Source organism: Notolepis coatsorum (assembly GCF_963971535.1).
Source record: "Notolepis coatsorum genome assembly, chromosome: 1".
In the NCBI taxonomy this organism is placed as follows: Eukaryota; Metazoa; Chordata; class Actinopteri; order Aulopiformes; family Paralepididae; genus Notolepis; species Notolepis coatsorum.
The window spans coordinates 94478884-94498983 of NC_140165.1; the positions used below are offsets into that span (position 1 = coordinate 94478884).

The 20100-nt window shown below is 44.1% G+C and overlaps 1 protein-coding gene across 1 annotated transcript in view; it reads left to right on the forward strand.

Annotated features, from left to right (window-relative positions):
- Positions 1-20100, forward strand: part of LOC311243239 (dysferlin-like) — a gene marked incomplete at its 5' end in the record, with an annotated part of 264898 nt that overhangs the window by 186527 nt on the left and 58271 nt on the right. Inside the window, 2 exon segments of the mRNA XM_084332384.1 lie at positions 2187-2285; positions 7316-7391. Coding sequence (XP_084188510.1) covers positions 2187-2285; positions 7316-7391 — 175 coding nt within the window.

A 20100-nucleotide genomic window follows, 5' to 3' on the forward strand; every position in this document is an offset into this window, starting at 1 on the left:
GGGGAACAAAGGGAGGGTAGTTAACTTAAGTGCTTCCCCAGGGAGGGGGTCGGGGGCTACTGCCCTCAGACCCCCAAAATAATTTTTATATGGGCAGTCTGACTTGGGGTACTGACCATATATTAGTGTTGCAATGCATGATAAGTAAACAGTGAAAAAAGCTAAGAAATCTGATGGGGCTGGGACATTTGGGACGAATAAAGATTTAAGATGAAAATCTGCCCAGCCTGTGGGAGGAAGTGGAGGTGTGAAATCTGGCCCGGTCAAGAACAATAGAGGAGTGGTAGAGAGTGGTAGAGAGGCATGAGAGGTTTGAGTTTTGAGTGCTGTATCTGTATGTGTATATCTGTGTTTATGTGTATGAGAGAGAGAAAAGTACAGTATATGTGTATATTTGTGTTTATGTGTATGAGAGAGAGAAAGGTACAGTATATGTGTATATTTGTGTTTATGTCTGAGAGAGAGAAAGGTACAGTATACAGTATATGTGAACACTAAAATGAACACTGATATTAACCCTTTTGTATTGTATGATCACACACTGATTTGATTAGAACTTTTGTGAACTTAACATTCCGCTATATAGAGAAAAGAAAATTATTATATACATAATGAGTATGTACAGTATTTAAATAAAATGTCTGTCTTACTTGTCTCCCATTATTATGCGGCAATTAGATGTTACGCTGGGTAAGTATTTCAGCAGTCATCGCCTCAGCTTACATGAACTTAAGTCAAGACGACAAAGGTTGTCAACCTTGAGGGATGTCAAACGGGACATTTGAGTTCCATTATCGGGTGATTTATTTATCTATTTATTTTCTTGGTTAGACTTTTGCACAGGTCGGCAACATTAAGGGGTGAACTACATATGATGTGAACAGCCATGATGATTTTAAGTGATTTTAATGATTTTAAGTTGGGTCCAGCACCAGTATGATCATCAGAACATCAACAGATCTCATTTCAGAAATGATAATTGTCTGGAAAAACGAACAAAGTATAACATTTATAATAATTAAAAAAAGAAAATCAAACTGATTCACTCTCCAGTTGATTTTGTTAAACTTTTTTTATCACGATCGGTAATAAAAACCTGTTCTACATGTAAGGCAAAGTCCATGAAACAATGACTTCTCAGTATTTTTCTCATAGTGTTCTCCACATGTTGGAGCTATCCACATCTCGTTCGATAATTCCCATCCCCGCTCCAGGCAAGGCTTCCCATTTCCACTGGCTCCGACAGCCCCTACAGTATATCATGACCTTCAGGGGGCTCTCTCCATGCAAGGCACTTTTTTTTTTTTTTTTTTTACATGTGTTGACGCACGTTGGTTAGGTCAGCGTTACTATGGCGATCATAGGAAACTCATGACAGCTGGCTATATTCCTGATCTCAATATTACACGCCAGAATTACATAGAGCGTAACTCCCAGAGTTTCACACTGTGAAAAACGGTCCTCTCTCCACACTGTGAACAAGGTGTCTGGTACAGCTGTACCCCGTTACAGATCCCTGACCTTTGACCTTTGACCTGTATGTGAACCAATAGGATGAAGAAGTCAGGGATTGGTAATAATAAAAGATGAAAGTGGTTTGAATATCTGACAACTCAGGGAGTGTCTGAGTTATCTTGGGTCCAGGTTTTAGACACGTTGTGACTTGTTGGATGAATAAAAAAAAAAATAAAAAAGAAATATATATATATATATATATATATATATATATATATATATATATATATATATATATAAGGCTCCTTCCCTTCAAATCAAATCAAATCAAAATATATAATGTGTAGTGAAATGCCTGTTGCAGACTCCCAAAGGTGTGCTACTACTGTATACACACACACCATAGTTAAGAAAAGATGGGTTGTACTGTGCAGTTGGGTTAGATGGAACCAGACAGTACAGTATGTGCCAAGGAATAAATATGTATATTCCCAGTATATAGACTACATAGACAACAGTATATATATGGAGACAGTATACCAGTAGACTTCTTTCACCACTTTAATCTGCCTTTTTGCGGCCCTTCAATTAAAAATAGACCCTGTTATCAATATAAATGTTTTAAGTCTTTTGATTACCTCAAAGACCTAACAGATGTATGTATGATCATCATCATAATCCAACCAATCCCTGACCGTTTCCCTTTGACCTCTGTGTACGTGGACCAATAGGAAGAGGACTTCATGGACTGGTGGAGTAAGTTCTATGCTTCGACGGGAGAGAGGGATAAGTGTGGAACCTACCTGGAGAAAGGCTTTGATACACTGCAGGTAAGAGGACGCGTGTGTGTGTGTGTGTGTGTGTGTGTGTGTGTGTGTGTGTGTGTGTGTGTGTGTGTGTGTGTGTGTGTGTGTGTGTGTGTGTTGTGTGTTGTGTGTGTTGTGTGTGTGTGTGTGTGTGTGTGTGTGCAAAGAAAGAAAGAAAGACACCATACCACAATTCATACTGTACTATTATACCGTACTGTTCTGTAGGCCTACCTCACAGTACATTACAGTACACTACATTACACTACACTACACTACACTACACTACACTACACTACATTACACGACACGACACGACACTACATTACAGTACACTACACTACAGTACAGTACACTACATTACAGTACACTACACTACACTACACTACATTACAGTACACTACATTACAGTACACTACATTACATTACACTACACTACAGTACACTACACTACAGTACACTACATTACAGTACACTACACTACATTACAGTACACTACATTACAGTACACTACATTACATTACACTACACTACACTACATTACATTACACTACACCACACTACACCACTACACTACAGTACACTACACTACAGTACAGTACACTACATTACAGTACACTACATTACAGTACACTACATTACATTACACTACACTACACTACACTACATTACATTACACTACACCACACTACACCACTACACTACAGTACACTACACTACATTACAGTACACTACACTACATTACACTACACTACACTACACTACAGTACACTACATTACACTACACTACACTACAGTACAGTACACTACATTACAGTACACTACACCACACTACACCACTACACTACACTACATTACAGTACACTACAGTACAGTACACTACAGTACAGTACACTACACTACATTACACTACACTACATTACACTACACTACATTACAGTACACTACAGTCCATCACAGTACACTACATTACAGTACACTACATTACAGTATACTACAGTACATCACAGTACACTACATTACAGTACACTACATTACAGTACACTACAGTACAGTACACTACAGTACAGTACACTACATTACACTACACTACATTACACTACACTACATTACAGTACACTACAGTACATCACAGTACACTACATTACAGTACACTACATTACAGTACACTACAGTACATCACAGTACACTACATTACAGTACAATACACTACAGTACATTGCACTACACTACACTACACTACACTACAGTACACTAACTACATTGCACTACACTACACTACAGTACACTACACTACACTACATTACAGTACACTACATTACATTACACTACACTACACTACACTACACTACACTACACTACACTACACTACACTACACTACACTACACTACACTACACTACACTACACTACACTACATTACAGTACACTACATTACATTACACTACACTACACTACACTACACTACACTACACTACATTACAGTACACTACACTACACTACACTACACTACACTACACTACACTACACTACACTACACTACACTACACTACAGTACACTACACCACTACACTACACTACACTACACTACAGTACACTACACTACACTACACTACACTACATTACAGTACACTACACTACATTGCACTACACTACACTACACTACACTACACTACATTACACTACACTACACTACACTACATTACACTACACTACACTACATTACACTACACTACACTACACTACATTACACTACATTACACTACACTACACTACATTACACTACACTACACTACACTACATTACACTACATTACACTACACTACACTACACTACATTACACTACACTACACTACACTACACTACATTACACTACACTACACTACATTACACTACACTACACTACACTACATTACACTACACTACACTACACTACATTACACTACACTACACTACACTACATTACATTACACTACACCACTACACTACACTACACTACATTACATTACACTACACCACTACAGTACACTACACTACATTACACTACACTACACTACATTACAGTACACTACAGTACAGTACACTACACTACATTACAGTACACTACATTACAGTACACTACAGTACAGTACACTACACTACATTGCACTACACTACACTACACTACACTACATTACAGTACACTACACTACATTGCACTACACTACACTACACTACACTACACTACAGTACACTACACTACATTGCACTACACTACACTACACTACACTACACTACATTACAGTACACTACATTACACTACACTACACCACTACACTACACTACACTACACTACACTACATTGCACTACACTACACTACACTACACTACAGTACACTACACCACTACACTACACTACACTACACTACACTACATTACAGTACACTACATTACACTACACTACACTACACTACATTACAGTACACTACATTACACTACACTACATTACATTACACTACACCACTACACTACACTACACTACACTACAGTACACTACACTACACTACATTACACTACACTACATTACAGTACACTACAGTACAGTACACTACACTACATTACAGTACACTACAGTACAGTACACTACAGTACAGTACACTACACTACATTACAGTACACTACATTACAGTACACTACATTACAGTACACTACACTACACTACACTACACTACAGTACACTACACTACATCACAGTACACTACATTACACTACAGTACAGTACACTACACTACACTACATTACATTACACTACATTACAGTACACTACAGTACAGTACACTACACTACATTACACTACATTACAGTACACTACAGTACACCACACTACACCACTACACTACAGTACACTACATCACAGTACACTACACTACATTACACTACAGTACACTACAGTACACTACACTACACTACAGTACACTACACTACACTACACTACAGTACACTACACTACACTACACTACACTACAGTACACTACACTACACTACACTACACTACACTACACTACACTACATTGCACTACACTACACTACACTACAGTACAGTACACTACACTACACTACACTACACTACACCACACTACACTACACTACACTACACTACACTACATTACAGTACACTACACCACTACACTACACTACAGTACACTACACCACTACACTACTCTATACTACACTACACTACAGTACAGTACAGTACACTACACTACACTACACTACTCTATACTACACTACACTACACTACAGTACACTACACCACACTACACCACTACACCACTCTATACTACACTACACTACATTACAGTACACTACATTACACTACACTACACTACACTACACTACACTACATTACAGTACACTACATTACACTACACTACATTACATTACATTACACTACACCACTACACTACACTACACTACACTACAGTACACTACACTACACTACATTACACTACACTACATTACAGTACACTACAGTACAGTACACTACACTACATTACAGTACACTACAGTACAGTACACTACAGTACAGTACACTACACTACATTACAGTACACTACATTACAGTACACTACATTACAGTACACTACACTACACTACACTACACTACAGTACACTACACTACATCACAGTACACTACATTACAGTACACTACAGTACAGTACACTACACTACATTACATTACACTACATTACAGTACACTACAGTACAGTACACTACACTACATTACACTACATTACAGTACACTACAGTACACCACACTACACCACTACACTACAGTACACTACATCACAGTACACTACACTACATTACACTACAGTACACTACAGTACACTACACTACACTACAGTACACTACACTACACTACACTACACTACACTACACTACACTACAGTACACTACACTACACTACACTACACTACACTACACTACATTGCACTACACTACACTACACTACAGTACAGTACACTACACTACACTACACTACACTACACCACACTACACTACACTACACTACACTACATTACAGTACACTACACCACTACACTACACTACAGTACACTACACCACTACACTACTCTATACTACACTACACTACACTACAGTACAGTACACTACACTACACTACTCTATACTACACTACACTACACTACACTACAGTACACTACACCACACTACACCACTACACTACTCTATACTACACTACAGTACATTACAGTACATTACAGTACACTACACTACACTACACTACACTACACTGCACTGCACTACACTACACTACACTACACTACTCTATACTACACTACACTACACTACACTACAGTACACTACACCACACTACACCACTACACTACTCTATACTACACTACACTACACTACAGTACACTACACTACTCTACACTACACTACACTACACTATACTACACTACAGTACACTACAGTACACTATACTACACTATACTACACTACATTACATTACAGTACACTACACTACACTACACTATACTACACTACACTACAGTACACTATACTACACTATACTACACTACACTACACTACATTACATTACAGTACACTACACTACAGTACACTATACTACACTATACTATACTACACTACACTACACTACACTACATTACATTACAGTACACCACACTACACCACTACACTACACTACACTACATTGCACTACACTACACTACACTACACTACACTATACTCTATACTATACTATACTATACTATACTACACTACATTACAGTACACTACACCACACTACACCACTACACTACACAACACTACAGTACACTACACTACACTTCAGTACACTACACTACACTACACTACACTACTCTATACTATACTATACTATACTATACTATACTATACTATACTATACTAAATGATACAATAATATACTAGTATTCTGTGGCATGGTGCAGTGATTAGCACTGTGGTGGGTGGGCACTCTCTGTGTGGAGTTTGCATGTCTTCGTCTTTGCATGGGCTTCCTCCCAGACCATGACAGAGATGCTCCAGGCCCAGGTGCCTGTCTGCAGCCGCCCACCGCTCCTCAACACTGTCGTCAGGATGGGTTTGTTTTAGTAGGATCCCCATTAGCTGCCAAATGAACGACTGCTAGTCTTCCTGGGGTCCTCACACACATAATATAGCATAATACAAATACAAAATGTAATTAATAATACAAATAAGAAGAAGAATTGTTCAATGTAGAGGACAAATTCCTAGCATATTCTTGGATATTTATTTAAATATCCTGGCATACAATGTGCACTTTCCAATAAAGATATTCTTTCTACTTCTAGTTCTACTTCTACTGTATAGTATAGTATAATATGCTGTAGTATAGAATAGTATAGTACAGTATAGTATTGTATGGTATAGTATAATATAGTATAGTGTAGTATAGTATACTACAGTATCATATACTATACCATACTAGACTATATTATACCATATACTACAATATAGAATAGAAATGTAATAGAATAGAAATACTTTATTCATCCTGAGGGAAATTTGGCCTACTATATAATATAATATAATATACCATACTATACTATACTATACTATACTGTATTATACTTTACTATACTATACTACAGTTATACTATACGATAGTCCAGGGGTTCCCAAACGTTTCAGGCCGCGACCCAAAAATAACGGGGTCAGAGAGCCGCGCCCCCCACTATTATAGGAGGTACATTTTATTATAATTTTTTTTTATATAAATGGAAATGTATGGTTGAAACATGCACACGTTCAAACGCACACACACTAATAAGCATTGGAGGCTTTTAACCAGGGCCGGACTGGGGAAATCATTCAGGCCAGGAAATATAGTGCAAAATATAGCCCCAGTCAGGCCACTTTTTAAGCAGGGGGTCTGGGGGTCCCCCACCAGGACATTTCTTGTTACAAAGACTTCATTTCCTGCATTCTGGTGCAGGCATTTTTTTATTTGTACCCTTTAAATGCCAGTGTTTGTGATGGCATCACAAATTATTGTTAAAAAACAGGCTAGCATATGTATGATTAGCAACAACACTGATTTTGATGGATTTTCTGTTTTTTGTAATGTCAGATTGAAAATAATACAATCTTTTATTCAACTTCAGCCCTGATCATAACACCACATATTAATTTTTATAATTCTAACCCTTTAAATGCCAGTGTGTGTGATGGCATATATTTGCAATATATCAAATGCAAAGTAGATTTTTCTGGGGGGGATTATTACAGGCTAGCATGTGTCAATGATTAGCAACAACAGTTTTTTGTAAGGGTCCTGCCTCCACCAATCACATGCGACTCCTTTTGTGTGTGTGTGTGAGAGCAAGAGAGAGAGAGAGATAGTTCTCCAACTTGTGTGAGTTGCAGTGATCTCCTGGTTGTTCCCCACCTAGGTTATCTCTAACTATTGCGCTGCTGCAACTAGAAACACTGTCCTGGCCTGCTTCTAAGTTCAGTGGCCTGACTGCAAAAAAAATAAAAAAATAAATAAATATATAAATATATATATATATATATTTTTTTTAAAATATTTTTATTTAATTTTTTATTTTTGGAAATCATCTGGCGACCCCCCCGCGGCAGCTCGCGACCCTCCTGTGGGTCGCGACCCCGACTTTGGGAACCCCTGCGATAGTCTGACTCTACAGCCATTCTGGAACACCTATCTATCTCTGCCCTTTCAGATGTCAGATGTGGTGTTCACCAAAACTTCACCATTCGAAGTACACACTTACCCTCTCATCCACATCCCAGTTTTCCGTCCCTCCATCCCTCCGCCCCCCCCCCCTTCTCTCTTCCCACGCCCGGTCGGACGCCCACCACCGTGACATTCCTATGGTTTCCCGATGGTTTTCCGATGGTTTTCCGATGATTCATCTGTCACGTCTCCGCGCCGGGAACGCCATGGGGGGATAGATATATGAGGGAACATGGCATTCCGATGTTCCGCCATGACGTCAGTGTGACGCGGCGATCTGGCTCCCTGGTCCCGTCTCTCTGGTCCCGTCTCTCACCCACCAAGCCAGCCTCTCTCTCTCTCTCTCTCTCTCTCTCTCTCTCTCTCTCTCTCTCTCTCTCTCTCTCTCTCTCTCTCTCTCTCTCTCTCTCTCTCTCTCTCTCTCTCTCTCTCTCTCTCTCTCTCTCTCTTCTTTCTTTTCATAATGCAGACATATCTGTCGTTACAAGTAATGCTCAAATGAAAACAATCCCATCCATCTGACGATCATCGTGTCTTTATTTAGCGGACGTTGCTTCATCTTTCGCCCGTTCTCACTCATCCTTATCTCCTCTAGTTACTTCCTTACTGAGAACCACATGAATCCATTACTGGAGCAAGAAAGTGGACATCAATGTTTTGCTATCACCTAGGATCATTGCTACACCTGCACCTGGCAGAAGAACGACCCTACAGTAAGCATGTTGTGAACTGACATCAAACCAGTGACACTGCAAATAAGAATAACAAAAAATTGCCTAAGAATAAAGAATAAAATAAGCCTAAGAATAAAATAATAATAATAAAATACGGTCCGGGATTCACATTTCCTATGTTATATATGTGCATTCTAATATAACATATACAGTAAAGAATACAGAGATCAACACTTTGAATGCCCATCACGAGATATCTCGGGTTATCAGCCCGCCCCCTGAATGCCCATCACGAGAATTCTCGTTTTATTTTTTTTATTAGCGATCTGAATTCATATTTCATCAACCGAGTCTACCGTTGGTAAGCCTGCCCCACCAGGCACTCAGATGTGAAAAAGCGCCCCCTATCGTCTCCCAGATGGTAATGCACCCTTTTGGATTGGACTCAATGAAAATGGATGAGAAAAAAAAACTCCGGAATCCACATTTTACTTCTCACGCATGTAACCGGAGCCGATCAGATTCATTCTGGACCCTCAGCACAGCGTGTAATATGTGTTTTACAGTATACGCGTTGGATCAATAAAAGGATAGATTTTTTTTTTTGGAATGGCAATCAGGAATTGGAATAATCCATTTGGATACCATCTGATCTCAGGTAAGGAATCTATTTTACCAGTCTTAGGATAATCAGACCTGTTGTGAAGGATCAGATTAAACCGAATATATATATTTATTTATGGATATATATTTAATAGTATTTGTATATCGTTTGATATCCCCTGTATATTCCTTGTACATATACACTGAATATCCCTTTAGTCTACTAACAGCCCATAATAGTTTCATTCTACCATTGGACAAGAACCTGGCGCCAGCAGCCAAGCCCCTTGGTTCAAGTTCAATCGTGCCGACGAACATGTCGTTACAAGCCCGGTTCCGCGTAGGAATACGTCTGGCGAAATACGAATGGTACTATTTGTTCACAGCGCATATATATATGGCGCAAGTAAAGTAGAACTTTTTTTAGTCCATTAGTCCTTTACCCTCCAACCTAGTAACAGACGTGAAGCCTCACCCACGACGCACGTGTGGTGCAGTATGGCCTACTTGGCCTCAGAATAGGCATTGAGACATCGTGTGGATTAATAGTTGAATTGTCATAGTTTGGCACTATACCGTTGAGTGGGACGTATTTCTATTAAGTTAATAATAGTCTATTATGTATGGTGCATCGTTCGGTTAGAGTTATAAAGTGAGCAGTACCCCCATCGTTCCTGACGTTATCTGGAGTCTTAACCAGGCTGGGCAGACCACGTGTGGTGCTTGCATCCGAGGAGCTCCGGGCCAGGACGAGTGGACCTGTACATTGGATTACTTTACCCGGACGACGGCGAGCCTTCCACGGCTTGGATTATCTACGTGCTTTGGGTGCTTTGATTATGCCATGGATAACAGCCAACACTGCTGAGTGTTGGAACTACCCCCCCGAGAGGAGTCCAGGTGAGACGGCGCTCTACCCCGAGTGAGGTCGCCTCACGTCTCTTCGTTGTGGACCGGCAGCTACCGTCCACCAGAGGGCCCAGCTGTATTCATCTGTGGACCGAGGTTCTGTGGGCACCGTGTTCAGCACTCTGAATTCTCCCAAGAAATCGTCGGCCAGATGGGATACCGCCAGCGGCTCTCCTAACCCCCCCCCCCCTACTGACTTACAACCAGCGGGACCCCCCTTTAGTGTATCCAGCTATAATCATTTAAGTACCATCGCTATAGTTCCCTAAAGAACCAGGTTGTATACTTGCTCCCTGCGTAACCAGAGATTGGACATTCAATGTTGATTTACCTACGAATACTCATTTGCCTTACAAGTGCATTTCAAATCATAAATGTCATTAAGTGAACGTTGTATATACCCTTTGCTATATAAAATATTCGATTTATACATTTGTGTGGACTTCGTTTCATCAGGTGGGAAATGAGACGCCTTCAGACGGAAGAGAATATGGCAAGAGACCGGGCCGACGCACAGCGCGCCGCTGCCGGTGCCCAAAGAGAAGCAGATCTCACCAAGCGCGAAGCCGAGCGCGACAAGTTACAAGCGCAACTAATGGAGCAGCTGATCCTCAAGGCAACACCCTCTCCCTCCGCCAGGGGTTCAAGGAACTCGTCGAGACAACAGTCAAGGGCAGCGTCTCCTAACCGAGCAAGCGACCCTGAACTTGACCAACAGACCAAGCCTATACCCCCCGCAGACCCCCTTCCCAGACCGGTCCAAGCGAGACCCAGCTACAAGGAAGGAGCGGCATATACTGCGGAGAAGCTAAATAAACGACTACAGGATCTAGAGGACCTGATAGAAGAAGAAGAGGGAGAGGAGGAGAACCAAGCCCGACGACAGCACAGTACTCCACCGGACCAGGAGGTCCAGTACAGCCCAGGCTATACCCCCGCGGCGCTGCGCTACAGACCCCCGACTCTATTCACGGGTGAGCATGACGCACGACCAGCCCCGAGGAATAGCACCTGGACCAGCGGGCCATGGTACCCTGCCGGTACCAGCCCACAGAGAGGCGCAAGAGGAGACTCGCCTAGGAGGTCTCTCCCCCAACGCTCGCCGATGTATCAGCTATCCACGGCGTCATACATTGCCACGCCGACGTTTCCAGACTTCACCTATGAGAATCGAGCACAGTACACGGAGCTCCGGATGTGCTTAGAGACAATGATGGTGGACGTCGTTGATGAACGTCACAAGTATGCAATATTACTGAAGCACCTGAAAGTACCGCGAGCGCACAATATAGCGCTAGCCTATGCCACCTCTACGACCCCATACACCGCGGCTCTAGCAGCGCTGGACCAGAGATATGGACGTATATGGGATTACGTAATCCAAGAGATAAGGCATATTGATCGCCTACCCGTATATGGGATTACGTAATCCAAGAGATAAGGCATATTGATCGCCTACCCCCAGCCACAGACAATCGCTCATTAGACGACCTGTCGATAAAAGTGCAGTCCCTGGTAGGGATGCTGGGAGCGCAACGGGAAAAGGGCATGCACGAGCTATACGCCAACTCTAACGTCGAGAGGATTTTAGAGAAGCTGCCACCCGCAAGACAAGAGCGTTTTAGGCGGCAGAGAGACCACCGTGATCCTAACGGTCCCGAACCATCCCTCCTCGATCTAGCCGACTTCCTGGCGAGAGAAGTCAGCAGCTTACGACTGGATACGTTCGTGCGGAGCACGCCAAGCTCCAGAGAGGGACCCAGGAGAATAAACGATGGAAGAAGATCGGTGACTGTCATGCACCAATCAGAGTCAGTACCGAGCAGTAAGAGCCACAGTACCCCCTCGAGAAAAGAGAAGTGGAAGATGGTGTGCCCCTACTGTGAGAAGGAACACTGGCTGTCACAATGTGACCTGTTCACAAAGATGAATGCAGAAGAAGTGAGTCAATGGATAAAGTCCAACAGGCGCTGTTACCGATGTGCGCGCAGTCACATGGCAGCCGAATGCCGCCTAAAGAAAAGGTGCAGTCGGTGTGACGGAGCCCATCTAGATGTACTACACGACAGTAACAGAAGAAGGCCTGCACCTGCACCATCGAGCAGCACCAAGGCAAGTGTCATGTACATTGACCCCGCCAGCAGCAGTGGCGCCCAAGTGCTCTTAAAGGTAGTCCGTGTGACATTGAGCTACCAAGATAAAGTCATGGACACTTACGCCGTCCTTGATGACGGGTCAGAGAAGACCCTTCTGCTCGCGTCCGCTGCGGCCCAGCTGGGACTGCGGGGGAGCGAGAACCAAATGACGATTCGGACAATAAGAAGAGATTTAAAGACGATAAAGGGCGAGAATGTCTCCTTCACTATCGCAGCAAGCGGGCAGCCAGAGCGACGGTATAGGATTACAAATGCTTTCACCAGCCAAGAAATAGGACTATCGCAGTACACCTACCCCATAGCCAAGCTGATGGATAAATATGTGCACCTGCGTCAACTGCCTATCCCGCTCATAGACGGCGCCACCCCGACCCTGCTGATAGGCTCCGACCATGCAGACCTCATCGTCCCGATTGACCGGGTCCATACAGGACCCCGAGGCTGTCCTGCAGCAGTCGAGACCCGCCTAGGGTGGACACTACAAGGCCCCCTCGCTAAATCTCTCAACCGAGCAGCAGCCACTAGCTGCCTCCACTCCAGAGCGACAGAAGAAGACACCACTCTCCTGCAGCATGTCGAGAGGCTATGGACACTAGAGACAATGCCCTTTAAGAACGAAAAGAAAGAAATTCATTCTAAAGAAGACATTTACGCCATCAACCTACTCGAGCAAGGGACAAAGAGAGTCACAGTCGGCGGAGTGATGAGATACGCAACTCCACTCCTGAGGCGAGAGGGAATGCCCACCTTTCACGCAAAGAAAGACGCCACGGAGCGGTATCTATTGAACACAGAGCGGCGCCTAGCCAAAGACCCCGCTCAAGAGAGTGTGTACCGCGCTGAGATTGAGAAGCTAATCACAGCGGGACACGTGACAAAGATTGACATTAAAGAGGCCGATCAGACGACCGAATCATGGTACGTGCCGCACCACAAGGTCCACCAAAACGGCAAGGATCGCATTGTGTTTAACTGCAGCTACCAGATCGGATCCCAAAATCTGAATAAAGAGCTCTTGCCTGGCCCCACACTCGGCCCCTCTCTACTAGGCGTGCTACTACGCTTCCGCCAGGACAAGGTGGCTATCAGCGGGGATATCAAAGGGATGTTCCTGCAGGTGAGACTAGTGGAGGAGGACAAGCCCCTGCTGGGAAGTCCTCCCCTTCGGAACCACATGCAGCCCGTGCTGTGCTACATTTGCACTACAGAAACACGTCGCAGAGGACCCAGCAGCAGATGAAGAGGTCCGACACAGTGTGAAGAACAGTTTCTACGTGGACAACTGTTTACAAAGCGTTTCGACTCAAGAAGAAGCCGAGGCTCTCCTAATCAAGCTACGCGCCTCCCTGATCAAAGGCGGCTTTGATCTCAGGCAGTGGGCCAGCAGTGACCCGCACGTATTGCGCAGCCTCTCCCCCGCGGACAAGGCTGCCAGCAGCGAGACCTGGATGGCGACAATCCCAGGAGAAGCCCAAGAAATGACACTAGGACTAGTCTGGCGCTTCAAAACAGACTCGCTCCACTATAGACACAAACCCCTGACCACGGAGCAGGGAAGGTCGACGGCGATACACTCGCCAGACAATATGACCCGTTGGGATGTATTCTACCTTACACCACCAGGGCAAAGATGATTGTACGAGCACTATGGGACAAGGACCAGGGCTGGGACGACCCAATACCCGCACACCTTGCCTCCACATGGAGAGAGAGAGGGAGACGGAACTCCGCTCACTCCCAGGCGTCAATATACGCCGCAGCTACTTCCCACCCACAGTGAGGCCAGAGACATGCAAGATGGATCTACACGTCTTCAGTGACGCCTCCGAAGTAGCCTATGGATCGGTGGCCTACTTGCGTGCCCAAGAGAAGGGAGGAGAGATACACACTGCTTTCATCCTGGCTCGCTCAAGAATAGCCCCACGAAAGCAACAATCTATCCCGCGTCTAGAGCTCTGCGCAGCCCTAGCAGGAGCGCATCTAGCCACGTTAATCCAACGTGAACTCACCATTCCGGTGCACAGAACAATCTTGTGGTCAGATTCCACGACAGTACTCACATGGATCAAGTCTGATTCATGCAGATACAAGGTCTTTGTGGGAGTCAGAGTCACCGAGATTCAAGAGTTAACAGAAGCAGCGAGCTGGCGGTATGTGGACACCAAACACAACCCAGCTGACGTCATCACCCAGGGAATGTCCCTGGATGACCTCACCCGTCGCAACATCTACAGTGACGGACCAGAATTCCTCAAGCTCCCGGAAGAAGAGTGGCCTACGCCCACCCCACGGGAAGCAAGTAAAGAGGAGGCTGAGAACAAGAAACCTATGTTCTGTGGACTGAGCACAGTCGCCTCCACAGACCCCAACATAGATGATTGCATTACCCTACAGAGTGCGCAGCTAAAGACATTCCTGTGGCACCACCCAGAGATTCAGTCCACCACTGACATTTCAGCAGCTGACTACGAAGAAGCAGAACTTCTTCTACTACAACGAGCCCAGAGAGACTCGTTCCCCGACGAGCTAGACTGTCTACAGGGAGGAAAGCCCGTCCCATCAGACAGCAGACTGCTCCACCTGGCACCCGAGAGCGACGCCCATAATCTCATCAGAGTGGGTGGTCGCCTGCGGAGAGCCCCCGATCTACCGGATGACGTTAAGTACCCGATCTTGAACAGCCGACACAAGGTCACAGAGCTGATCATAAAGAAATACGACGAGGATGTACACCACGCAGGAGCAGAGAGAGTCTTCGCGGAGATCAGACGTCGCTATTGGATACTTCAAGGAAGAGAAGCGGTGCGACGCTTCCAGCGAACCTGTCTAGACTGCCGAAAGTGGCGCGCGCAGCCCAGCATACCCCGGATGGCTGACCTACCTCCCTGTCGCCTCCGACTCGGCGACAAGCCATTCCACTCCACAGGCATGGACTGTTTTGGCCCGTTGTATATAAAGAGAGGAAGAGGAACCGAGAAGCGGTGGGGTATTGTATTCAAATGCATGACCACCAGAGCGATACATATCGAACTCCTTCTGACCATGAGCACAGACTCATTCCTTATGGCCTTCCGAAGATTCACATCACGGAAAGGAAAACCGTCTACATTGTTGTCTGATCACGGGACAAACTTCAAAGGCGGAGAAAGAGAGCTGAGAGAGAGCTTCCAAGCTATGGGCCCAGAACTTAAGACCCACCTCGCTCCATCCCAGATTGAATTCCAGTTCAATCCCCCGAACGCACCCCACTTCGGTGGAACCTGGGAACGAGAAGTACGTTCTATAAAGACAGCCTTGTACGCCGTGCTTGGGGCCCAGACTGTGGCGGAAGAAGTCCTAATGACAGTCCTCACGGAGATCGAGGGAGTATTGAACTCCAAGCCCCTCGGCTACGTCTCCAGTGATGTAGCAGATGTCGACCCAGTCACCCCCAACACACTCTTGATGGGGCGGCTGGACCCTGCGCTACCCCAGACAATGTACAGGCCTGTAGAAGCGAACGGCCGAAGAATGTGGAGGTACAGTCAAGTACTAGCTGACAAGTTTTGGAACAGCTTCCTACTCCACTACCTACCGTCTCTACAGACCCGCCAGAAGTGGGTAAAAGAGAGAGACAATTTGACAGAAGGAACAGTCGTCATGATTATCGACCAGTCACTACCCAGAGCTATGTGGCCGGTTGGCCGCGTAAGCAAAGTGATCACCGGTGCCGATGGCAAGGTCCGAGCAGCTGAAGTGCTCGTCCAAGGGCGAACTTACACACGACCCGTGGCGAGGCTAATAGAACTGCCCAGACTCCCAGACACTATCGATGACGACCATGACCCCATGACTTTGTGAGTTGACTGACCCTTACAGCGGACCTTGAGTGGTAGACAGTGCGGTTAATCTGTCTCTGCTTAGCTAATTAGGTGGGACTAATTAGGGGGCGGCTGTTGTGAAGGATCAGATTAAACCGAATATATATATTTATTTATGGATATATATTTAATAGTATTTGTATATCGTTTGATATCCCCTGTATATTCCTTGTACATATACACTGAATATCCCTTTAGTCTACTAACAGCCCATAATAGTTTCATTCTACCATTGGACAAGAACCTGGCGCCAGCAGCCAAGCCCCTTGGTTCAAGTTCAATCGTGCCGACGAACATGTCGTTACAAGCCCGGTTCCGCGTAGGAATACGTCTGGCGAAATACGAATGGTACTATTTGTTCACAGCGCATATATATATGGCGCAAGTAAAGTAGAACTTTTTTTAGTCCATTAGTCCTTTACCCTCCAACCTAGTAACAGACGTGAAGCCTCACCCACGACGCACGTGTGGTGCAGTATGGCCTACTTGGCCTCAGAATAGGCATTGAGACATCGTGTGGATTAATAGTTGAATTGTCATAGTTTGGCACTATACCGTCGAGTGGGACGTATTTCTATTAAGTTAATAATAGTCTATTATGTATGGTGCATCGTTCGGTTAGAGTTATAAAGTGAGCAGTACCCCCATCGTTCCTGACGTTATCTGGAGTCTTAACCAGGCTGGGCAGACCACGTGTGGTGCTTGCATCCGAGGAGCTCCGGGCCAGGAGGAGTGGACCTGTACATTGGATTACTTTACCCGGACGACGGCGAGCCTTCCACGGCTTGGATTATCTACGTGCTTTGGGTGCTTTGATTATGCCATGGATAACAGCCAACACTGCTGAGTGTTGGAACTACCCCCCCGAGAGGAGTCCAGGTGAGACGGCGCTCTACCCCGAGTGAGGTCGCCTCACGTCTCTTCGTTGTGGACCGGCAGCTACCGTCCACCAGAGGGCCCAGCTGTATTCATCTGTGGACCGAGGTTCTGTGGGCACCGTGTTCAGCACTCTGAATTCTCCCAAGAAATCGTCGGCCAGATGGGATACCGCCAGCGGCTCTCCTAACCCCCCCCCCCTACTGACTTACAACCAGCGGGACCCCCCTTTAGTGTATCCAGCTATAATCATTTAAGTACCATCGCTATAGTTCCCTAAAGAACCAGGTTGTATACTTGCTCCCTGCGTAACCAGAGATTGGACATTCAATGTTGATTTACCTACGAATACTCATTTGCCTTACAAGTGCATTTCAAATCATAAATGTCATTAAGTGAATGTTGTATATACCCTTTGCTATATAAAATATTCGATTTATACATTTGTGTGGACTTCGTTTCATCAGGTGGGAAAGTGTTCATCATATCTATATCATGTACTGGATGGCCAGAAGTTAAAGTACAAGCGGTAGTGGTTTAATAATACCATACTTATCAATACAGTCAGGGAATTGTACCCCTCAGTTACAAGACCTGTTTTCACGGAGATATAAGCTTTTCCCTATATGTGATATTGCTGTTTGACTGTGCAAGCGATCAGGAACTAAGAGAATCGATTTTCAGCTTGCGGCAACCAGCGTGCATACGTACACATATACTATCGATAATCTACAGTTTATTTGAAAACGATTCATAATAGGCCGAAAAAATTACAACGTTCTAGAATATTACAGTAACAGGGCGTTTATCATGGATTCTTTTTTTTCCCCCTTGAAACGAGGGCTTTTCAAATGCTATAAAACGGAAATTAACCGATAAAAAAACAATCCGCTTCGACAATGTTGACTGGAAATGAGTCATTGATAAGCGACGGGCAGATTAGACACATAGCCATAATTTAAAACATAGATTAGTTGATATTAATGCTAACATTGAAGTGGATGTTGGACATTCAAGCACCTAAATGTGCGCCCCTTGCTGGGCACTGAAAGTGTTAAGGGGAACTATTTTACTATTTCTTTCACTATTTGGGCAATTTTACACAATTCCTGTGAGTCTATGGAACACCTCTGTAAGTTTATTTTTTTTTTGTATTCATTGTTTTGTATTCTAATCAAGTACTCAAAAACAGCATTTTCTACCTCAAGATCTTAAGCCGTTTTGAGGCTGGGCTCCAACCACTGTGTGGCCTGGTGGCCAACTGCCACATCAACTGCCACATTATTATGCAGCTGAGAAATCTCTGACATCACAGATATGCACATTTTCAGTTGACTCAGTTCAGTGAGGGTGAATATTAGGGGTGGGACGATACATCGATCAGATCGATATATCGATCTATTATCAATAATCAAATAGGATCGATGCCACGTAAAAAGATCGATTCATATTGCGATACTCTTATTTTGAAAATCCGGCGACGGCGACGTCATGTTGTGAAACTCAAACTCCGTTTAACATCAACAGCAGTAGCGTCTAGAGCATCACTAGAGCAAGACTAGTGTGCCTATTCTGTGACCCAAAACATGTCCCTGCTGTTTTATTCCACAACGGGTCAAATCCAAGCATTAACCTGCTTTGCAATCCTCGTCACTCCATTATGCCCACGTCGCGTTAAAGATCGAAGATAACGTTACTTTAGCGTGAGCTAACAAGCTAACCCAGAGCCATAGGCAGAGAGAAGTGGGACTGGGAGGGTGCATTCTCGGGGATAGCCCCACTAACAGGATCTGGCCGGTACTGCACCTTGGGACTCCCAATATGCTTTTCCAGCCAAAATACAGCTCTGTGACAGTGAATGAGGATATTAATATCGAGCAAAAAAGAAGAAAAAAAAAAAAAAAAACAGTGAACAGGAAGGTCTATTTGTATTAAAAACAATAGATTGTTTTTCATTTAAATGTCTGGAAGAGCTCAAAAATAAAAATGTCAT